This window comes from Sminthopsis crassicaudata, chromosome 5, assembly GCF_048593235.1.
Source record: "Sminthopsis crassicaudata isolate SCR6 chromosome 5, ASM4859323v1, whole genome shotgun sequence".
NCBI classification, from domain to species: Eukaryota; Metazoa; Chordata; class Mammalia; order Dasyuromorphia; family Dasyuridae; genus Sminthopsis; species Sminthopsis crassicaudata.
In genome coordinates this window covers 241651007-241672358 of record NC_133621.1, presented here as the reverse complement: position 1 = coordinate 241672358, position 21352 = coordinate 241651007, and the positions used below count along the sequence as shown (strand labels likewise).

At 36.7% G+C, this 21352-nt stretch overlaps 1 protein-coding gene across 9 annotated transcripts in view; it reads left to right on the top strand.

Annotated features, from left to right (window-relative positions):
• The window catches only part of CCDC91 (coiled-coil domain containing 91), a 533266-nt gene that overhangs the window by 199261 nt on the left and 312653 nt on the right, over positions 1–21352 (top strand). For all 9 annotated transcript variants that reach the window (XM_074270657.1, XM_074270661.1, XM_074270658.1 and 6 more), the window contains exon 6: positions 1078–1182. In XM_074270657.1, the coding sequence (XP_074126758.1) occupies positions 1078–1182 (105 nt within the window). The remainder of the gene's footprint in view (positions 1–1077; positions 1183–21352) is intronic.

Genomic DNA, 21352 nt, shown 5'->3' with positions numbered 1-21352 from the left:
GATGAATGGATGTCCATCAATTGGAGAATGGTTGGGTAAACTATGGTATATGAATGTTATGGAATATTATTGTTCTATAAGAAATGACCAACAGGAGAAATACAGAGAGGCTTGGAGAGACTTACATCAACTGATGCTGAGTGAAACGAGCAGAACCAGAAGATCATTATACACTTCAACAATGATACTGTACGAGGATGTATGCTGATGGAAGTGGATTTCTTCAACATAGAGAAGAGCTAATCCAATTCCAATTGATTAATGATGGACAGAACCAGCTACATCCAGAAAAGGAACACTGGGAAATGAATGTAAACTGTTATTTTTTCCTTCTGAATCCAATTCTTCCTGTGCAACAAAAAATTCGGTTCTACACACATATATTGTATCTAAATTATACTGTAATATATTTAACATATATAAGACTGCTTGCCATCTGGGGGAGGGGGTTGGGGGAGGAAGGGAAAACATCTGAATAGAAGTAAGTGCAAGGGATAATGTTGTAAAAAAATTACCCATGCATATGTACTGTCAAAAATGTTATAATTATAAAATAAAATAAAAAATTAAAAAAAAAAGAAAAAAAGTTAATAAAAACTTATTAGTGTAACCAACTTTATTCCTGGTGTGAGATGGAAGGAAGAAGAAAAGTTTTAAAAAAAATAAATTAAAACTTATTAGTGTAACCATCTCTATTCCTGGTATGAGAAGGAGAAAATTTGCATGTTAATTTTTTTTTAAAAAGTGAATGTTAAAAATAATTTTAAAAAGAAGATGGAAAATACCAGTTTATTTATTATCCAATCATACATATTAAATGGTTAAAAAATACAGGAATATTTCAACAAATAAGGGCCATGTCCAGTGTCTCATTTCTAGGAAAGTTACAATGTTCATTTATGTGTGAATATAAAAGTCCTTTGTAAATACAGGGGTATCCAGAACTCTTGTAAATATATAAAATCTAGTATAATTAGTCTTCTGCATTTAACCTATATATAATATTCTGCAATTCTTAGCAAAAAAAAAAAAAAAAGCAGAGAGTCGATTTTGATTTTGATTTTTTTTTTCCTTTAGGAGTTAGAAACATTGGTGGAAAAGCATAGAGTTCTAGAAAAAGGCATCCTAAAAGAAAAAGAAGATGAAGTAATGTTTCTTCAGGATAAATACAAAATGCTTCAGGTAAACTTTCTTTTTCACATTTAACTTTTAACAAATTTAACATTTATAAAATTATTATCATTTTAATGAAGGTACTCTGTAAATATTGAGAATGAATATTCAATTAATCTGCTCTAACCAAGTTTCCATCAGTAAGTATTGGTAAATTTTTAAAATGGCTATTTAGATTAGCTGAATTTAGTATGAAATCTTGATGACCATTAGCTGGAGAGTAGGGCATTGTTGGAACCAAAAAGATGGAAGGAATTGGCTAGAAAAGATTCTGTTTGATTTAATAATATAATTTTCAATAACTCAATAATATCAATAATTTAATTCAACATTAATAATAATAATAATAACATTTTTTGATTAATTCACTAGTCACAAGTTGATATTTAATATAATGCATTTTCTAAGCCTTTTTGATAAGATTTTGTTAGGATTACTAGGTGAGAACTCAGGTTGTCTGGACAGTGATAAGGTGAGAATTCAGGTTGTCTGGACAATTACAAGGTGAGAACTCAGGTTGACTTGATAGAAGGAGCAAGCTCATTGGCTGAAGTGGTTCTTCCCAGAAGCCCTTGCATTATCCCACGCCCATTCTCTGGGAGGATAAAAGAGGCAACATTGGGCCAGGAGAGAGATTGGACTGGAGAAGGACAAGAGTTAAAGAGGAGAAGTCTCTGCATTACATCAGGCCTGATGGGGCTCTCTGCAGGAAGAGAAGTCACTTCTCTGGACAACAGTTAACAGCAACTGCCTGGAGACAATGGTTCGCTACAAGAAAAGAAGAATCTGTCTGAGAGATTTGAGTAGACACAGCAGATCTCTTCCCAGAGAGCGATCCGGCAGCTTCTGGAGACGACAGCTCGCTACAAGGTTTATCATCAGTAATGATAAATTATTATCAAAAAATAGTCTTGCCCTACAAAGAACTTAATTTTTTTTTTTTTACATTTACATTTAATTTACATTACATTTAAAATGAGAAAGTAGTTGGAATTGCATGTCTTGGAGTTTGGAAGAAACAAATCTCAAAAGTAAATTAAAAATGCAGGGACTAAATATGAGCAAAAGAAAAATAAACAAAAGTAAAGTTAATATGGAGATAACCAGAAACCCCACCCAAAGGAAGACTTGGGGGGAGGTGAGATTGTCATGAATGTCTCTCATACTCTACATAAATAGTTTTTCCTAAGATAAATACCAAAGAATGTTTTCCCCAAATTCCTGCTTTTGTTTCTTCAAAGGATTAGGGGCAATGAATAGAACATTGTGGCCTTAAGTGGATATGATCCCTGTTAGCAAAAACTCTAGAGCCTTTTCATTCTTACAAAGGAAAGGTTTTAATGAAAAGGTTTTACCCAGTTAGTACAGGTACTAACAAAACTGAAAGCAGTTTGAAGTCCCTGCAAGAAGGCATATGTGTAGGCCTTTTTAACAGTCCTTTCAGAATTTACATGCCAGGGAGCTATATGAGGGAATGCAGGAGTTGGGGAATTAAAGATGCCATGGTCAGGGGTAAATGGTAGCAGCACAGGTAGCTGAATCTGTAAATCTGGTTTTTTCTTTTTTTTTTTTTTTTTTTTTTTTTGGCCTGATTTCCTTTATAAAACAACAGAAACCTTTCTAAGTCCATGGACAACTTGCAGTAATTGTCCCCCTGCATACTTAATGGGGGATTATTTGGTTGTCAAAAATCCCCTTTCTTTCCATACAGCCCTCATAAGCATGCAAAATATTCAAGGCTTATTTGTAATCAGTATAAATATTCACTCTCATTCAGTTCTCCAATTCTAAAACTCTGATATGCTCTGAAACCAGAATCTCCAAAGATTGGCCCAAGATGAGTTTAGAAGCTTTCTTAATTAGGTCTGTGGTAGCTAGCTCTAAGATAGGAGGCAAAGACACCAAGTTTCTTTGAGAACCAAAGAGTCTGGGATGGAGGTCCTGCTCTTGCCTTCCATCAACATACAGTATAAAAGGCTTTAGATAGGGCTAAGGCTGGGGCAAGAAAAGCTTTTGGGTCCTAAAAAGTTTAGCCTGATCAGGGCCTTCCTCTCTCTCAGTGAGCCAAAATAAGGTGGGGGTGGCCCAAATACTTAGGCAAAGTGGGCCTTCAGACAAAGAAATTCTCTCTCCAGAAAGCTAACAAGTTAAAGGTTATATAGCAACATCCAGAGAAGCCTCCAGGGCTGGATTGCAGACATATTGTGCCTCATATTTTCCACTGACCATTTGCTCAGTTTTCAGAAATTTACTGAAATTTATAAAAGGAAAAAGTGGGGTTCTCAGTCAGGGAATCAAATGATGAGGTCTCGATTTTGGGGTTCCAAGTCAGGGAACTAAATGATGAGATTAGGGTTCTTGGTGGTCAGAGAATTAAATGATGAGGTTAGTGGCAGGATTGGGTTCAAAGAACCAAATGAAATTTGGCTTCCCTAAATTCTCTTGGGATTTGATGCATGGGTAGGAAATTTTGGGAATCCTCCTTCTAGCAGCACAAAGATCCTTTGTAAAGGAATTTACGAATCTGAAAAGCTAGACTTATGAAGACCAAGTTATCACCCTGGATGCCTTGGAATAGTCAGGATAAGCAAAAGCCCTTGATCTTTGGTAGAAATGAAGGGAATGGACGCAGGATCTCCATGACCTCCCTTCTCCTCTACTGCCAAAGTGACCCTGGCTTGTCTTACTCCACAAAAGATCCAGCCAGTGCAGAATAATGAGAAGGGCCATTTTCCAAGCATTGTCTGATTCCAGTGCATCAACTCAGAGTTTTAGCCCTTTACATCATCCACTTTCTTTTGTTTTAGAACACAGGTGGTCACACTATCTCTGACTTCTCAGGGACGTGAGAACACCAAAAAGGAGGTGATCATGCCCCTCCTGACTTCTCAGGAAGGGAGGTGAAAGCATTAAAAAGGAGATGATCATGCCCTCCCTGACTTTTCAGGAAGGGAAATGAAAAACACCAAAGGGAAGTGGGGAGTCAAGCCAGATATTGCTAGCAGATTTCTGGGCTGAAGGGTTTTATTAGAACCAGGTTCCAAACAAACCCATCAGCATTGGAGGTATTACACAAGCACATAGCAATAGCGCACAGGCTAGTGATGACTCTCCCTACAGTCAGTACAAGCTCAATAAGGTATAACAAACATGAATTGCACATGCAAGTAGTGATATAATAAATAGTATAAATTAAACAATTTCCAGAAATCCTAGAAGGAGGGTATGGAGGGTATGTAAACAACAATCACATATGTGCCTTCTTCAGCAGCTAAGAGATAACTAATCTATTGTCCCTTGTTTCATATGTCAGGGAATCTAGTGATCCCCACAAGTTTTTGAAGTCCTGCAAGTCTTTTTATGTGTTAGGGAATCCAATGATTGCTGAGGGTTTTGAAGTCCTACAATAGTCTTATCATGTCTCAGAGAATCCAATGATCCCTGACGGTTTTGAAGTCCAACAATTTTTGATGTCCATGAGTCAAATGCCATAACTCCTATGCTCTTTCAATGGTGGGCCCAGTCAGCAACAGAACCACCGAATGTTTCTTGGGTCTTCTCCTTTGTTTCAAGGGTCTGTTCCATCTCTCTCCAATGGACAAGGAGAATACGGCTTGTTGGCACCCATCTGATTCCTTCTCCATCTGTGGAGATACAAGCAAACCCTTTCCCCAAGCAATTAACCTATCTGGTGCCTTCTATTCACCACTTTCTGGGTTTCTCCATATCACTTGGCAATTATCTAAAGATAGTAGAGCTGCATGCACTGGACACTGCCCTTCCAGTGAGTTATAAAACTGGTCTGCCAGAGCCAGTGCATCTTTGTCAAAAATCAAGAAGTTAATAGTTTAAAGAGCTAGATATAGAAGTTCTCTAGGGTTACCTGTGCTCCCCGTTTCTTTTGTTTTGGGAGGAGCGTCTTAATGTCTCTGTTTCTCCTCAGTACTATTGCCTGTCCTTGAGAATTAAAGGGTATGCTTCCTCTCTTGTTATTCCAAATTGTAAACATAAAGCTCAAGCAGCCTGATGATATTTAAAATGAGATTCTTGGGCTTCCTGAAATAAAGGAATATTGCCCAACATGGTTAGAATGGTATCTGCCTTTGAATTACCATCAAAAATAAGACCTGGAAGTCCACTATGAGAGTGGACATGCAAGATATAAATCTTACTGGATGCTTTCTCACTTGCTCTTGAAGTTCCTTAAAAAGCGGATATATTAAAGGCTACCAAATTTATTTGGTCTATGGCAACTCTTTGTACCACACCTACTAAAAGGTTGAATAAGACATTATATTTATATCTCCTGAATAATTAGTAAGAGCTAGAATGATTGCATACAATTCATTCTGCTGAGTGAACTGAAAAGGAGTTCTGACTCTCTCTTGAGAGAGTCATGAGAGTATGTAGCACAAAAATTATGTTTTGATGTATTTATAAAGATAGTTGGTCCTTTAAGAGGAACTTTAGAAACTTTTTCTTTAAGAATCCATCGCCAATGATGTAATAATAAGGTTATCTTTAATGGAGACCTATGTGTAAAATTTGGAGCCGTAGCCGATAAAATTTGCCACCCTGGGATGGTTTCACAGCATACATTAATTTGTGCATTAGTATAAAAGGTGTATATCTTATCAGGTCTTATCCCAGATAAATGTACTGCTTGCTTAATGGCTTTTAATAAAATTCTAACCACAAGCACTGTTTAAGGAGTAAGGCTTTATTCTGCTTCTGCTGAGAGATTCACCCACTCTATCACACTGTCTCTTTGATGAAAGACTGCTGTGGGTACCTCTTGTGTAGCAAAAAATGATATCTCCAAGGGATTTTGAGTGACTCTTTCAACCACATTGAATAAAGTTTCTCTCAAAGCCTCTTGTGCTTCTTTTGTAAGCTGGCATGGTGAGTTTAAAGCACTGTCTCCCCTTAAAATGTCATATAATGGTTGCAATTGATAGGTAGTCAAGCCTAACACTGGACACATCTATTGGACATCTATCAATTTCTGAAAGTCATTTAAGGTGTTTAACTTCTCTGTTCTTAAGGAAAGTTTTTGTACTTCATATCCTAAATATTAAAAAGGAGCATTTCTTTGAATTTTTTCTGGAGCTATGTGCAATTTGTAATTTCTTAATGTTTCTATGGTCTTTTGTAGACATGCTTCTAACATTTGTTCCTCAGGTGCACATGCCAATATATCATCCATGTAATGTAATAACATTACTTTTGGAAATACTTTTCTTCCTGTAGTAAGAGCAGTAGCAACATGCATTTGACACATAATAGGGCTATTTTTCATTCCCTGTGGCAAAACTGTCCATTCATATCTTTTATAAGGCTCAGCTAAGTTAACGCTGGGCGCTGAAAAGGCAAATTTTTCCATATCCTCCTTATCTAGAAGGATAGAATAGAAACAATCCTTAATGTCTCTAACTCAAAGAGGCCATTCTCTAGGCAGTTGAGTAGGAGATGGAAGTCCAGGATGAAGAGTTCCCATAGTTTCCACATGTTCATTTACCTTTCTTAAATCAGTCAACATCCTCCATTTTGCAGATTTCTTTCTTAGAACAAATACTAGGGAATTCCAAGGACTTATGAAAGGTTGTAAGTGTCCTTGTTCAAGTTGCTCCTGTACTATATCTAATAAGGCCTGGAATTTATCACTAGCTAATAATACACACTGGTGTATCAGTTTTCCATTGGATAGGAACAGGTGAAAGTGTAGGCAGGCCTTCAATAGCAGCCCTGCCTAAAAAACCGAAGTACTTATTTTTAATCCTAATTGTTGTAAAATGTCTCTTCCCCAAAGATTGATGGGGATTTTTTCAACTATAAAAGGAGTAAAAACTACTGTTTCACCTTCAAATATCCATCTCAAAGGGGTAGCACTAACTTCAGCTGCTATTGATCCTCCTACACCAGACATGTAGGTGTCTGCCTTAATCTTTGGCCAGTGATTGGGCGACTTGACATCTCTAATGACTATATGATCTGCACCTGTGTCAACAGTCCTTCTAATGATATGTCATTTATTTATTTATTTATTATTATTATTTTTTTTTTTAGTGTGATTGGGCTTTTATTTTTTTTTTAATTTTTTTAAATAATTTTTTATTATATTTTTTTATAATATTATCCCTTGTATTCATTTTTCCAAATTATCCCCCCCCTCTCTCTACTCCCTCCCCCCGATGACAGGCAATCCCATACATTTTACTTGTGTTACAATATAACCTAGATACAATACATGTGTGTAAATACCATTTTCTTGTTGCACAATAAGCATTAGATTCCGAAGGTACATGTAACCTGGGCAGACAGATATTAGTGCTAACAATTTACATTCATTTCCCAGTGTTTCTTCTCTGGGTGTAGCTACCTCTGTCCATCATTGATCAACTGGAAGTGAGTTGGATCTTCTTTAGGTTGAAGATTTCCACTTCCATCACAATACATCCTTATACAGTATTGTTGTTGAAGTGTACAGTGATCTTCTGGTTCTGCTCATTTCACTCAGCAACAGTTTATTTAAGTCTCTCCAAGCCTCTCTGTATTGCTCCTGCTGGTCATTTCTTACAGAGCAATAATATTCCATAACCTTCATATACTATAATTTACCCAACCATTCTCCAACTGATGGACATCCATTCATCTTCCAGTTTCTAGCCACTACGAAAAGAGCTTCCAGAAACATTTTGGCACATATAGGTCCCTTTCCGCTCTTTAGTATTTCTTTGGGATATAAGGCCAATAGCAGCAATGCTGGATCAAAGGGTATGCACAGTTTGATAACTTTTTGGGCATAGTTCCAAATTGCTCTCCAGAATGGCTGGATTCTTTCACAACTCCACCAGCAATGTATTAGTGTCCCAGTTTCTCCACATCCTTTCCAACATTCATCATTATTTGTTCCTGTCATCTTAGCCAATCTGACAGGTGTGTATTGGTATCTCAGAGTTGTCTTAATTTGCATTTCTCTAATCAGTAGTGATTTGGAACACTCTTTCATGTGAGTAGATATAGTTTCAATTTCTTCCTCTGAGAATTGTCTGTTCATATCCTTTGACCATTTATCAATTGGAGAATGGTTCGGTTTCTTATAAATTAGGGTCAGTTCTCTATATATTTTGGAAATGAGACCTTTGTCAGAACCTTTGTTTTTAAAAATATTTTCCCAATTTGTTACTTCCCTTCTAATCTTGTTTGCATTAGTATTATTTGTACAGAAACTTTTTAGTTTGATGTAATCGAAATCTTCTATTTTGTGATCAATAATGATCTCTAGTACTCCTCTGGTCATAAATTCCTTCCTCCTCCACAGGTCTGAAAGGTAGACTATCCTCTGTTCCTCTAATCTATTTATTATCTCCCTCTTTATGCCTAAATCATGGACCCATTTTGATCTTATCTTGGTATATGGTGTTAAGTGTGGATCCATATCTAATTTCTGCCATATTAATTTCCAGTTTTCCCAACAGTTTTTTCCGAATAATGAATTTTTATCCCTAATGTTGGTATCTTTGGGTTTGTCAAAGATTAGATTGCTATAGATGTACCCTTTTTTGTCCTTTGTATCTAATCTGTTCCACTGATCTACCGGTCTATTTCTTAGCCAATACCAAATGGTTTTGGTGACTGCTGCTATATAATATAGCTTTAGATCAGGTACACTTAGACCACCTTCCTCTGAGTTTTTTTTTCATTAGATCCCTTGCAATTCTCGACCTTTTATTCTTCCATATGAATTTTGTTGTTATTTTTTCTAGGCCATTGAAATAGTTTCTTGGGAGTCTGATTGGTATAGCACTAAATAAATAGATTAGTTTGGGGAGTATTGTCATCTTTATTATATTCTCTCGGCCTATCCAAGAGCACTGAATGTCTTTCCAATTATTTAAATCTGACTTTATTTTTGTGGCAAGTGTTTTGTAATTTTTCTCATATAATTCCTGATTTTTCTTTGGTAGATGGATTCCCAAATACTTTATACTCTCAACATTTGTTTGGAATGGAATTTCTCTTTGTATCTCTTGCTGTTGCATTTTGTTAGTGATATATAAAAATGCTGAGGATTTATGTGGATTCATTTTGTATCCTGCACTTTGCTGAAATTTTGAATTATTTCTAGTAGCTTTTTAGCAGACTCTTTGGGGTTCTCTAAGTATACCATCATGTCATCTGCAAAAAGTGATAGCTTGATTTCCTCATTTCCTACTCTAATTCCTTGAATCTCTTTCTCGGCTCTTATTGCCGAGGCTAGCGTTTCTAGTACTATATTGAATAGTAATAATAGTATTATTTAATAATAGTATTTATAATTTGGTCTTTTTCTAGCCTTTTAAGTTGTAAGCCCAATTCGTTAATCTTCTCTTTCTCTATTTTCTTCAAATAAGCCTCTAAAGATATAAAATTTCCCCTTATTACTGCTTTAGCTGCATCCCAAAGATTTTGGTATGATGTCTCATCATTGTCATTATCTTGGGTGAAATTATTAATTGTTTCTATAATTTGCTCTTTCACCCAGTCATTCTTTAAGATGAGATTATTCAGTTTCCAATTACTTTTTGGTCTATTTACCCCTAACTTTTTACTGAATGTAGCTTTTATTGCATTGTGATCTGAGAAGAAGGCATTTATTATTTCTGCCTTCCTACATTTAATTTTGAGATCTTTATGTCCTAATATATGGTCTATTTTTGTATAGGATCCATGAAGTGCTGAGAAGAAAGTGTATTCCTTTCTATTGCCATTCAGTTTTCTCCAAAGGTCTATCATACCTAGTTTTTCTAATGTTCTATTTACTTTTTTAATTTCTTTCTTATTTGTTTTGTGGTTTGATTTGTCTAAATCTGAGAGTGCAAGGTTGAGATCTCCCACTATTATAGTTTTACTGTCTATTTCTTCTTGCAGTTCTCTTAACTTTTCCTTTAGAAAGTTAGATGCTATACCACTTGCTGCATATATGTTTAGTATTGATATGGCTTCATTATTTATGCTACCTTTCAGCAGGATATAGTTTCCTTCCTTATCTTTTTTAATGAGATCTACTTCTGCTTTTGCTTGATCTGAGATAAGGATAGCTACCCCTGCTTTTTTGGCTTTACCTGAAGCATAACAGGCTCTGTTCCAGCCTTTTACCTTTACTCTGTATCTCCGTGCTTTAAGTGTGTTTCCTGCAGACAACATATTGTAGGGTTCTGATTTTTGATCCAATCTGCTGTCTCCGTTTGATGGGAGCGTTCATCCCATTCACATTTACAGTTAAAATTACTAATTCTGTATTTCCTGCCATCATATTATCCTCAGATTATGCTTTTTCCCTTGACCCCCCTGATCCCCCTCCCTGATATTTAATTTACAGACCCCCCTTGTGACGTGCAACCCTCCCCTTTTTTTTTTAGTATCTCTCCCCCCTCCCTCCAAGTTTCTTCACTTATTCTCCTTTTCCTTTTCCCTTTTCCTCTCCCCCCTTTTAATGAGGTGAGAGAAAGTTCTCTGAAAAACAAATATGTTAATTATTTACTCTTTGAGCCTCTCCTGATGAGAGTAAGATTCACACAATGATTCTCTCCCTCACTAAATTCCCTCAGATATGGTGTATTTTCTTTGCCTCTTCCTGGGATGTAGTTTCCCTCTTTTTATCATTCCTTCCCCTTTTTCTGAAACGACCTCCTTCCCTTTACTACACTCCCCTTTTTTTCTTTTATATCAGTAAAGTGAAATTATCCTTGAGTACTTTTTATATACCCACAACGGAGTTACAGTTCTCAAGGGTTCTGTGTACCTTTTTCTGTTTCTCTTCAGTCTTGTGGATGTAGATCAAATTTTTTTTTTAAGTCTGGTTTTTTTCTTAGAAACATATAGAATTCCTCTATTTCATTGAATGACCATCTTCTTCCATGGAAAAAGATGCTAAACTTAGCTGGGTAGTTCATTCTTGGTTGCAGTCCTTGATCTTTTGCCTTACGGAATATCAGGTTCCAGGCCCTTCTATCTTTTAATGTGGAGGCAACCAGATCTTGAGTGACCCTTATTGTGGCACCTTGGTATTTAAATTGTTTTTTTTTCTAGCTGCTTGCAGGATTTTCTCCTTTGTGTGGTAATTCTGCAGCTTAGCCACAATATTTCGTTTTGTTCTTTTTTTAGGGTCTATTTCAGAAGGAGTTCGATGAATTCTTTCCACATCTACTTTCCCTTCTGTTTCTATTATCTTTGGACAATTCTCTGATAATTTCCTGTAAAATAGAATCTAGGCTCTTTTTTTGGTCATAGTTTTCTGGAAGTCCAATGATCCGCAGATTATCTCTCCTAGATCTATTTTCCGGGTCTATAGATTTTTCCAGTAAGTATTTGACGTTGTTCTCCAGCTTCTCATTCTTTTTTGTTTTGTTTGACTGATTCTTGGGTTCTCTGTGAATCATTCATTTCTATTTGTTCCATCCTGACTTTTAAGGAGTTATTTTCTTCTTTCACAGTTTTTAGTTCTTTTTGTAAATGCCCAATTTCGTTTTTAAATGAATTATTTTGCTCTATTGAATTTTTTTCCATTTCCCTAATTTTTGTTTTTGAGAATTATTTTCTTTTTCCAGTTCAGAAATTCTATTTTCTTGAGACTTTTTTATCTTTTCCAATTCAGAAATCCTACTTTCCTGTGATTTTTTAACCTTTTCTAATTCACTAATTTTGTTTCCCTGCATCTCCTGTGAATTCTTTATTTATTCCAACTCCAATTTCAGGACGTTGTTATTCTCTATCATAGCTTCCCTTTCCTTTCCCCATTTTTCTTCAAACTCTCTTAACTTTTTAATAGTGTCTTCTAGGAGAGAGTTATGTGATGGGAGGCAGGAATCGTTCCCCTTTAGGTTGTTATCTGCTGTCTCTCTGCTGTTAACTTCCTCGGGGTTGGATACCCGCTCTTTCTCTGTATAGAAGGAATCTATAGTTTTTCTGGCTTTTTTGCTCATATTTAAAAAATCTTTTGGGGTCTGTCCCTGGGGTAGGAAATTATTTATTTACTTCTTTACCAGCTTCCTCCCAGACTGGATGGATGCAGCCGCTCTAGCACCTGAGCTAAGATAGAGCTCTGGGAGAGAGTTCCCCATCCCCTCCCTTGAAGTGCCTCAGAGGTGATTAGCACTGCTGTGCTTTGAGGGCGCTGTGTTTTAGCTGCTTCCCTGAGGTTGAGATTGAACAGCAAATATGGCACAAAGACTAGCCTATGCGTCCTGGTGGGGCGTTGATGTCTGCAGCAGGTGATGTGAAAAGCCCCTGTGCTCAAATGTCTGCCAGAAACCGTGGTCCCTAGTTCAAAGGTTCTGCTTCTCTGGGACTTCCGGATCTGAGTTCTACTCCCTCCAGCTAAGCTAGGCAGTGTGTGTTGCCTTGGGCCGTATCCACCCACTTGTCAATCTCTTAACTATTCTCAGGAGGGAGCTGAGGCCACACCCCCTGGTGCCGAGATCTGCTGAGTCACCCCCAGGGTCCTGGAAAATCAAATCTATCTGAATTTTTAAGGTATTTTAGCTTTCTCTTCTGAACTGCTATATTATAAGCAGAGAAGAGCTAACAGCCTGTGCCAGATTCCTTTATCTCTAGTGGCTTCTCTGATCCCAGAGCCCTTCCCAGCGCTATCGGCGCAGTATGCTAGCACCCAGCCGTCTGTGCTGGCCTCTCTTCTTCCTCCCCTGGGAACTGACCTTTTCTGTTGAAACTCCAGATTCTCTTCAGCTGGTAAGTCGTGCTTCCAGTCCCTGTGGTATCTATCAGTCCAGGGCTATTTCTGAGGCTGATTTATCTAATTGGTTTTGAGGGAGTGAGGACGTTCACAGAGTCGTGTGTTTCTTCTCCGCCATCTTGGCTCCGCCCCCGAGTGACCCTTATTGTTGCACCTCAGCATTTGAATTTTTTTTCTTTTTTTTTTGACAGCTTATAATATTTTTTTCCTTAGTTTGATAGTTCTGACATTTGGCCACAATATTCCTTGGAGTTTTTATTTTAGGGTCTTTTTCAGAAGGTGTTCGATTAATTTTTTCAATGCCTATTTTACCTTCTTGTTCTATTACATCTGGGTAGTTCTCTGATGATTTCCTGTTAAATAGTATCTAAGCTCTTTTTTTCATCATAATTTTCAGGAAATCCAATAATCCTCAGATTATCTCTCCTAGATCTTTTTTCAGGTTGGTTGTTTTTCCAAGTAGATATTGAACGTTTTTTTCTTAATTTTTCATTTTTTTTTAATTTTGTTATTTTTTTAAAATTTTGCTTGACTGATTCCTGGTGTCTCAATGAATCATTCATTTCTATTTCTTCAGTTCTGATTTTTTTAATGAGCTATTTTCTTCATTAGCTTTTTTTTACTTCTTTTTGTATATGTTCAGTTGAGCTTTTAAATGAGTTGTTTTGTTGTATGGAATTTTTTTCCGTTTCACTAATTATTATTATTTTTTTTAATCAGTTATTTTCTTTTTCCAATTCACAAATCCTGCTTTCCTGGTAGTTCTTTATCTTTTCCAGTTCACAAATATTACTTTCCTGGAAGTTCTTTACTTTTTTAATTCACACATTCTGTTTCACTGCACTTCCTGGTAGTTTTTCACCTTTTCCAATTCACATTTCAGGAAGTTGTTACTCTCTTGCATAGCTTCTCTTTCCTTTCCCCATTTTTCTTTTTGCTCTCTTTTAAGGTTTCTAATAATCTCTTCTAGGAGAGCCTTTTGTGTTGGGGACCAGCGATTATATGTAGAATGTCTGGTATTAGTCTCCTTGGGAGACCCCAAGGAGGTTGCAAACCTGCTCTCTTTTTGTATAGAAACTATCATCCTTTTGATTTTTTTTTACTCATTTTTTAAAGCCTGTAGGGTCTGCCTTCATTGCCAGGAGGCTACCAGCTTCCTTTGCAGAATAGGGATAGATTTATGGCTGGCCTGCCAATCAGCTACAAAGTGGCCAGGTACAGGAGTTCTCTGGGAAATAGTTCCCCACCAGAAATGACTCAGGCCTGCACAGTGGAGCTTCAGAGGTGCCCTGTGAAGAACCCCACTGTGTGGATTAATGATTGCCCTCAGTCAAGAGGCTGAACTATGAAAGTGTCACTATCCCAAGCCTAAACCTGCTGTGGGCCTGTGGGTATTATCAGTTGCCCCGCGAATAGTCCTGCAAGGCACCAGAAGTGGTTCTGCTCAGGGAAGCACAGTTGTGCTGGGGAAGTTCTATTGCCCTAGGCTGAGCCCCCCTCTGTGCAGATTATAGGCTGCCCTGGGCTGCACTCACCTGCTGTTCAGATTAGTGACTGCCCCGGCATGTGCAGCAGAATGTAGCTGCACAGTTGTGCTGATCTATGCTGAATCACTTCCAGTTTTGGGGGGTACAGCCAGATCCTGTTAGGTTCTGACGTTTTTAGAATACCCTGGACCTCTTGCTCTAATCTCTCTGCTGGTCCACTGCTTTGCAATAAAGGCAAAGCAGTCAGCCTATATCAGAGTTGTCTTCACTACTTTTCTAGTCACAAAGGCTACTCCGCTCTTGGTCACCTCAGGACACCAGTCTCTCCTATCTGCCTTCCTATGCTGGTCTGTTCCCGCCCCTCAGGACAAACCTGCTCTTATAGTCCTCCAGATTATCTTTGGCTGGTAAGTACCTTTTATCTTTGTGAATTTCGCCAATAGAACACTATTTTTGAGGCTGAATTCAACAATTGGTCGTGAGGGTATGAGAGGAGCTTAGAAAGTTGTGTATGCCTTGTCTGCCATCTTGGCCCCGCCCAAATCATTTTTTTTTTTAAGTTTTATATTATCACCTAACATAACTAATATCTAAATAACTTTGGACTAAATTTCATAAAACTTATACATATAAAATTTTAAAGCATAGGTCATAATTTTTACAAATTACCCAGTATATATTTTAGAAAGCAACATACTTCATCTAATTAGGGGATACAAACATATGACCCCATAAGGTAAGCTACCAGAACTTTGTTTTAATAACCAATTTTTTTAAAAACTTAAAAATACAGATTTTAATTTCTAGTAGTGTTTCAGTATTTGCGTACAAATTTCTAAGATTTGTACTTAAACAAACTCACAATTCTAGTACATACCATTTAATAGTGATTGTCTCATATAATTGTAAGAAATTCATAATATAAAATTTACAACTCATCTTGATATTTGAAGTGGCCTTAAACTCAACATTTCTGATGTAAAACCCAGTCATTGTAAGTTGTTCCTACTTAACAGAGTTGTAGATTATCCGTAAATTCATTTATTCTTTGGGACTTATGTAACTCAAGTTATTTTTCAGGGATAATAACGGTACAAAATAGTTTTAAAAAGCTTAACAAACTTATAATTTAAGAGGAATTCCAGAAGAAAGCTCCATTTCCTATCAGTTTACATTCTTTGATTGACATCAGCTTTCTTTGTTCTGTTTTACTTCTCTCCATTCAAAGCTGCTTCTCAAGTCTCCAGACTTTTAAAATGCAAACCTAATGGAGATTATAAGGTTTTACTCTTTTTTTTTTTTTCCTCTGTGAATCAGAAAAGGTTTGTGGACTAGGGTGTTTGTTTTAAAAGTAGTAGAGTGCATTTCTCCTCCCCCTTCCCCTGTCAGTGCAAAAGGATTACAGTTTATATAAAAACTGCTTTTAGTATCATATTTTAAATAACAAATTTCACTGAACTAATTGAGCATAATTTCTTTCTCTCACTGTCACACCTTTATCCATGTGTCCTTGCTGCAATCAGGGAATAAGGGAAGGGGAAAGAAAGTTAAAGAGACTCTGTTTATTCTGTGCACTATCATCCTCCTGGAGGTCTTAATTTATTTGAATTTGCTTCTAAATTACTTTACAAAACACACAAAATTCATTTATCTCAATATTGGTATTATATGTTGGTCACATCTAAAAACCCATTTAAAATGACCAAATATAAAGCAATTAAATCTAATAAAGAAGTTAACACTCATATAGAATTTGTTTTATGCCAAGCACTTTTGCAATCTTGAAATGACCAATTGACAAACTCCCCAGTCATTTCTCTAAAAAATTAGCTAACTTTTTCTCTGCAGCCCCGAACGTGGCCAGAGCTGAAGTCTACAGGAAAAAGTCAGGCCTTTTTTTTTTTTTTTTGTTTTTTTTTAAATAAAAAACAAAACACAAGATCTAGCTCACAGAACAGACCTGACACAGACATTCTGCACAAAGACACAAACATAGACAAAAATTACATGGAAGAGAACTATCCCCACACAAGACAACAACATCTCATCAAGTGTACACTCTGATGGTATTTTAGATTTCTTTTTTGCGCCAAAAATTTGGTTTGGACTGCTCCTTCCCCATTTCCTTCTGGGGAGAGCAGCCCCAATCTCATGTTTTGAGGTCCTCTAATACCAAGAGCCAACCTTTTGGCTCAGAACCCTAAGTCTGGAGGGGTCACTCCCCATCCCGCAGTCATTCAGAGTGCCCCTGGCTCTGTGATGTTTATCAGGACTTCCTTCTGGCTTACTAGGCGGCACCCTTTAACCTTGGATCACCAAGCCTTGATGCTCTCAGGATTCCCTTCTGCCTAAGCACAACCCAAGAAATAGGCAGTGCCCTCTCCTTGGGGAGAGCCCCAATCTCTGGACTACTTCTTCCCTTTTACCATTGGATTATGTCCACACAAGTTACAATGTTGCCCTTGGACTTCTTCTGAGATTTCTACTTCTGTTTCTATTTGAGTGCCTCTCTTCAGGCCTGTACTTCACAAAAAGAGAGGCTAAGAGTCTGATCTCAAGTTTGGTTAGAGAAAACCCAATCTGGCACCTTGTATCAGAACCCAAGCCATCTCTTTGGGAAGCCAAAGATTCTGGATGAGACCCAAACTGGCTTACTCAGAGGCATCTTCAGATACAAATGGAAGCATTTATTTGGTCCTTGCAAGGGAAGGAGAGCCCCAAGTACAGCTGAACAGACATAGAACCCTTAAGCTCCTATTTCCCAGCATTGTGCCTGGCCTAGTGAGCTGGAAATGGTAAATTTGGTTAAATAAGAAAAGACCTGGGTTCATTGGATGGACTGAAAAGCAGGTAACCATTGACCATTGGTCAGCAATAGTGTCTACTTTCTGTGGCTCATGTGACTTCCTGAAGCTTAAGCCTAGGGTTTGACCCACTTCATCTCATAGACTTTGTGACATCTCCACCTGGTCCCATTCAGCTATATTCTTAGGGAAGACAAATTGTACTTTCATTATAATATACATCAGCACAAAATGAACTTTATTAGTTGGCCCTATTGTTAAGCATTTAGTTAGAAGCACCAAAAGCACTTTATCCTAAGACTTCTTTCTACTGTCTAATGAACTCTGTAACTACAATTTAGAGTATCACTTTACTCTCAGCTCTCCCCAGCTTACAACCTCTATTCCTCTCATCCAATTTGTTGTTGCTGAGCATGGAATCTCAGATCTTTGATAGTGCATCTAGAGCTGGGAGTGCATTTTGTAGAGAAATCCTGAATTTTTTAATCTAAAATATTCCATGAGGCAGGCAGAGAAGAGTACTGATTATTTTGGCCTTTTGATCTTAATTGGATAAATCACACACCCTTGGTTGAAGTCTCTGATAATTTGCTAAATTATGTGCAGACAAAACCATTAATACCTCACTATTACTGTATCCAATCAGAAAGCCTATTTTTTTCTTATAAAACCCTTATCTGTACCAGCTTTCCTTGTTAATACTACTCTTATGGATTTAGCCCACTTAGTAGTGTAATAAAATTTTTCCTCTTAATTTGGAGAAGGTCTAAACCTACAAATTCTTCTGAGATACCTTGTGACAACAACCCCGTATACTTTTGAGGTCCAAATCCCTGAACCCCACAATTTCCAAGTGTCAATTTTACCTTTATGCTATCTCTTATATACTCCCCCTTCTCTCCTTTAACATTGACACTATACTGATATAAGCCAGTTTCTCTTTATGCAACGATTTTTAAAATAGCTTGCTGTTGCTCTCCCTATCAAAAGTTTCTCCCCACTCCAGTCTATCCTTTACCTAGCCACCAAAGTGATTTTCCAAATTACAGGTCTGATTTCCCTCAGCATATTCCATTGATACCTTTTTGCCTCTAATATTAAATATAAAATTCTCTATTTTTAACCAAGTCTTCCCTCCCCTCCTCTTTCTAGTCACCTCTTTTTTTTCTCATGAACTCTTTGATTTATATCTTTGATTTTATTTCTTAAACAGCCTTAACTGAACTGTGGGCATTTTCATATCTGCCCCTCATTTATGAAATATTTTCCTTATTCATTTCTGCCTCCTAGTTTTCCTGATTGTGTTTATAGTACCAGCACATATTGTACCTTTTACAAAAACTTTAATCAATCTATCAATCTTTTCCTCTGTTGTGTATTTCCTGTGTTTCATATATATGTGTGTGTGTGTGTGTGTGTGTGTGTGTGTGTGTGTATGTGTGTGCGCACACGCGTAGCTTGTATTTGTACCTAATTTCTAGCATGGGGTATTTGCCCCTTTAGAGTATATGCTCCTGGAGAGCAGTGACTGTGTTTTAGCCTTTTTTTTTTTTTTGTATAGCTAATGTTGAGCACTGTGACTGTCACATATTAGTAAATATGTGACACTTAGTAAATGTTTACTAAATACCATATGACCCAAGGAATGGCTCCTACTGACAATTCAAACAGGACTTGTAACATAGGGTTATTATACCAAGATACTTCTTACAAAAATAAAAAGGAGTGGGTGGTTGGGAGTTGTAGGGGGAAGGTTAATGGGGAGGAAATGTGGCTGTTTGTTTAATTTCAGGAAGGGAATGACATATATTTTCTGTTTTCATGGCACTGGACTCTAAAGTTCTGAAGCAGAAATGATGTTCTTTGGGTTTATTGGCTGATTTAGTTGATATAATTTCTTTTATGTTTTGTCTAACTCGGGATGGTAGAATTAGATGATTCAGTTTAAGCATGAGAACAATTCCCCTCTGTTTTTACTTTGATTTACCACATAACTGTTAAAAAGTGATTTTAGGATTTTAAAGAAGTGGTATTACAAAGATTTTCCATTTCCATAGCTCTTTTTAAGAAGAGAAAGTTTTCCTTTTTTACCCTAACTATATAATTTATGTGGCATGATCTTTGCTTTGAAATATAGATTTGCATTTTGTGTCTTTTTTTCCCCTTCTCCAATTTTGGTTGCTGAGCTATTCTTTTAAGGGAAATTAAAGGCTATTGGTTTTTGTGAACTTCATTTGATGAATTTTTATTTAGGAAATAACTTTGTAGTTTATTTCATCTTCATTTACCTCTTTCTGTCAACAATTTCCTGATTGTACCAAAAAATAATCATGAGTAAAGTGTGTTCTGATTTAGAGAAATTTTATTGATTTTTAATATAAAGACTTTTGTTTCCATTTTCAATTTAAAAATTTTATATCGGCTTCATATCATTTCTGGAATAAATCACATCATCAAGATTAAATCTGATGAATGGGAAATTAAATTGTGGATTAACTTATTTTCACTCCTAAATTGCAGTGTGAATAGAATTTTTCATGACTTAAGTCAAGTATAGTTTTAGCTATTTTTTATTAATATTGATATAGAGATCTCATTATAGGTATGCAGATAACTTTAAAAGCAATAGACTGCATATGCCCTAAATAAAACCGGTACATAATACTTGGCTGTTTAGAGGAAAAAACAGATTAATTATATCTGGAGGATATTGGATTGGATAAATCAGTGAAAAATTACCATGAAGATGGATTTGATCTGATAGTAGAGTAGAAATTGTGTTCTGAGGGCATAAACAAGTATTTGTTAATTATTTATCTTGGTCTAGATATTGTAATAAGTACTGAAAGTGTCTGCTCTCAAGAAGCTTACATTTGAATGATAATGCTAGTTAATTAAAAAAGAGAGGCAGCAGCTAGGTTTATTGTGGATAGAGTCTAGAAGACTCTTTGATGAGCACAAATCTAGCCTCGGATATTTGTTAGCTATTGGACCCTGGGCAAGTCACTAATCTTGTTTGCCTCAGTTCCTTAACTGTAAAATGAACTGATTAAGGACATGGCAAACTACCTCAGTATATTTGCTAAGAAAACCCCCAAATGACAGAACAAAAATTGAGAAAGAAAAAAAAAAAAAAAGAGAAAGGGAGTTTATAACGGAAAAGGCATAAGGCCCCCATGATAGAATTGGTGGTGAAATCACAAGAGTGAGAACAGCTTAGGAGAATAATAAATCTCAGCTAGTCTAAGCCAAAATAAAAACGGGACTTTTCAATGGGAAAAGGCAGATGAAAAAGCCACAGTATTGGTGGTGAAGTCCAGATAGTCACAAGCAAAAACCAGAGAAGGGAATATTGTATTTGAATAAGTATTCTAGAAAAAAGATTTGACATTATGAGCAAAATATCATGGTAGGAAAGTTACTGTCAAGATGGGAAATAGATCTCTTTGGGTGGAGAATGGAATATAGGAAAGAGTAGTTTGTGATAACATTGGAGTCAAATTTTAGTGTATCAAATTCTATTATAACAAAGAGGAACTTTTATCAGTTAAGGTCTCAGTTGGCTAGTCTTCCATGGCTCACAAGTGTAATACTCTCTCTAAAATGTGATGTTCTCTGTTGAGGTTTTCTTGGGTCTCTGGAGGCAGCCTTCTTTTCAGTTCAGTCATCACCACAAGTGCGGCCAGGGATTAAAATCCAAATCTTTTATTGTCTCTTTCCAAGTCTTGTCTCCTTTCTTGGGGCCTGGTTAGCTTTCTTATAGTCCTATCTCTCTCCTTGTTTCTGTGGGCTTGAGCTCCTGCCTCCTTCTCTGCCCTCTGAATCTCTCCGAATCCAAAAGTTTGTGCTTCAGCCTCCAGCCACCACAAAGGTGGGCTATGGAATGAATCTGTCTCAGCCTCTGAGAGCTTCTAGTGCTCTTGTTCTTTCTGGCCTTAAGAGCTTCTTGCTTATATGCTATACAATGAGTATAAACCAATCATTTTATCACTAGGAAACCATTATTTGTTGTAGGATTAAATCAATGGTAAACTAGATTTAACCATTGTCTCCTCAATTCCAATTAGTATTTTGTTTCAAATTCTGGCCCATAACATCTCATTGGAGGATCAAATCAATTATATTGAACTATGCTAAATTAGATAACTATTGTA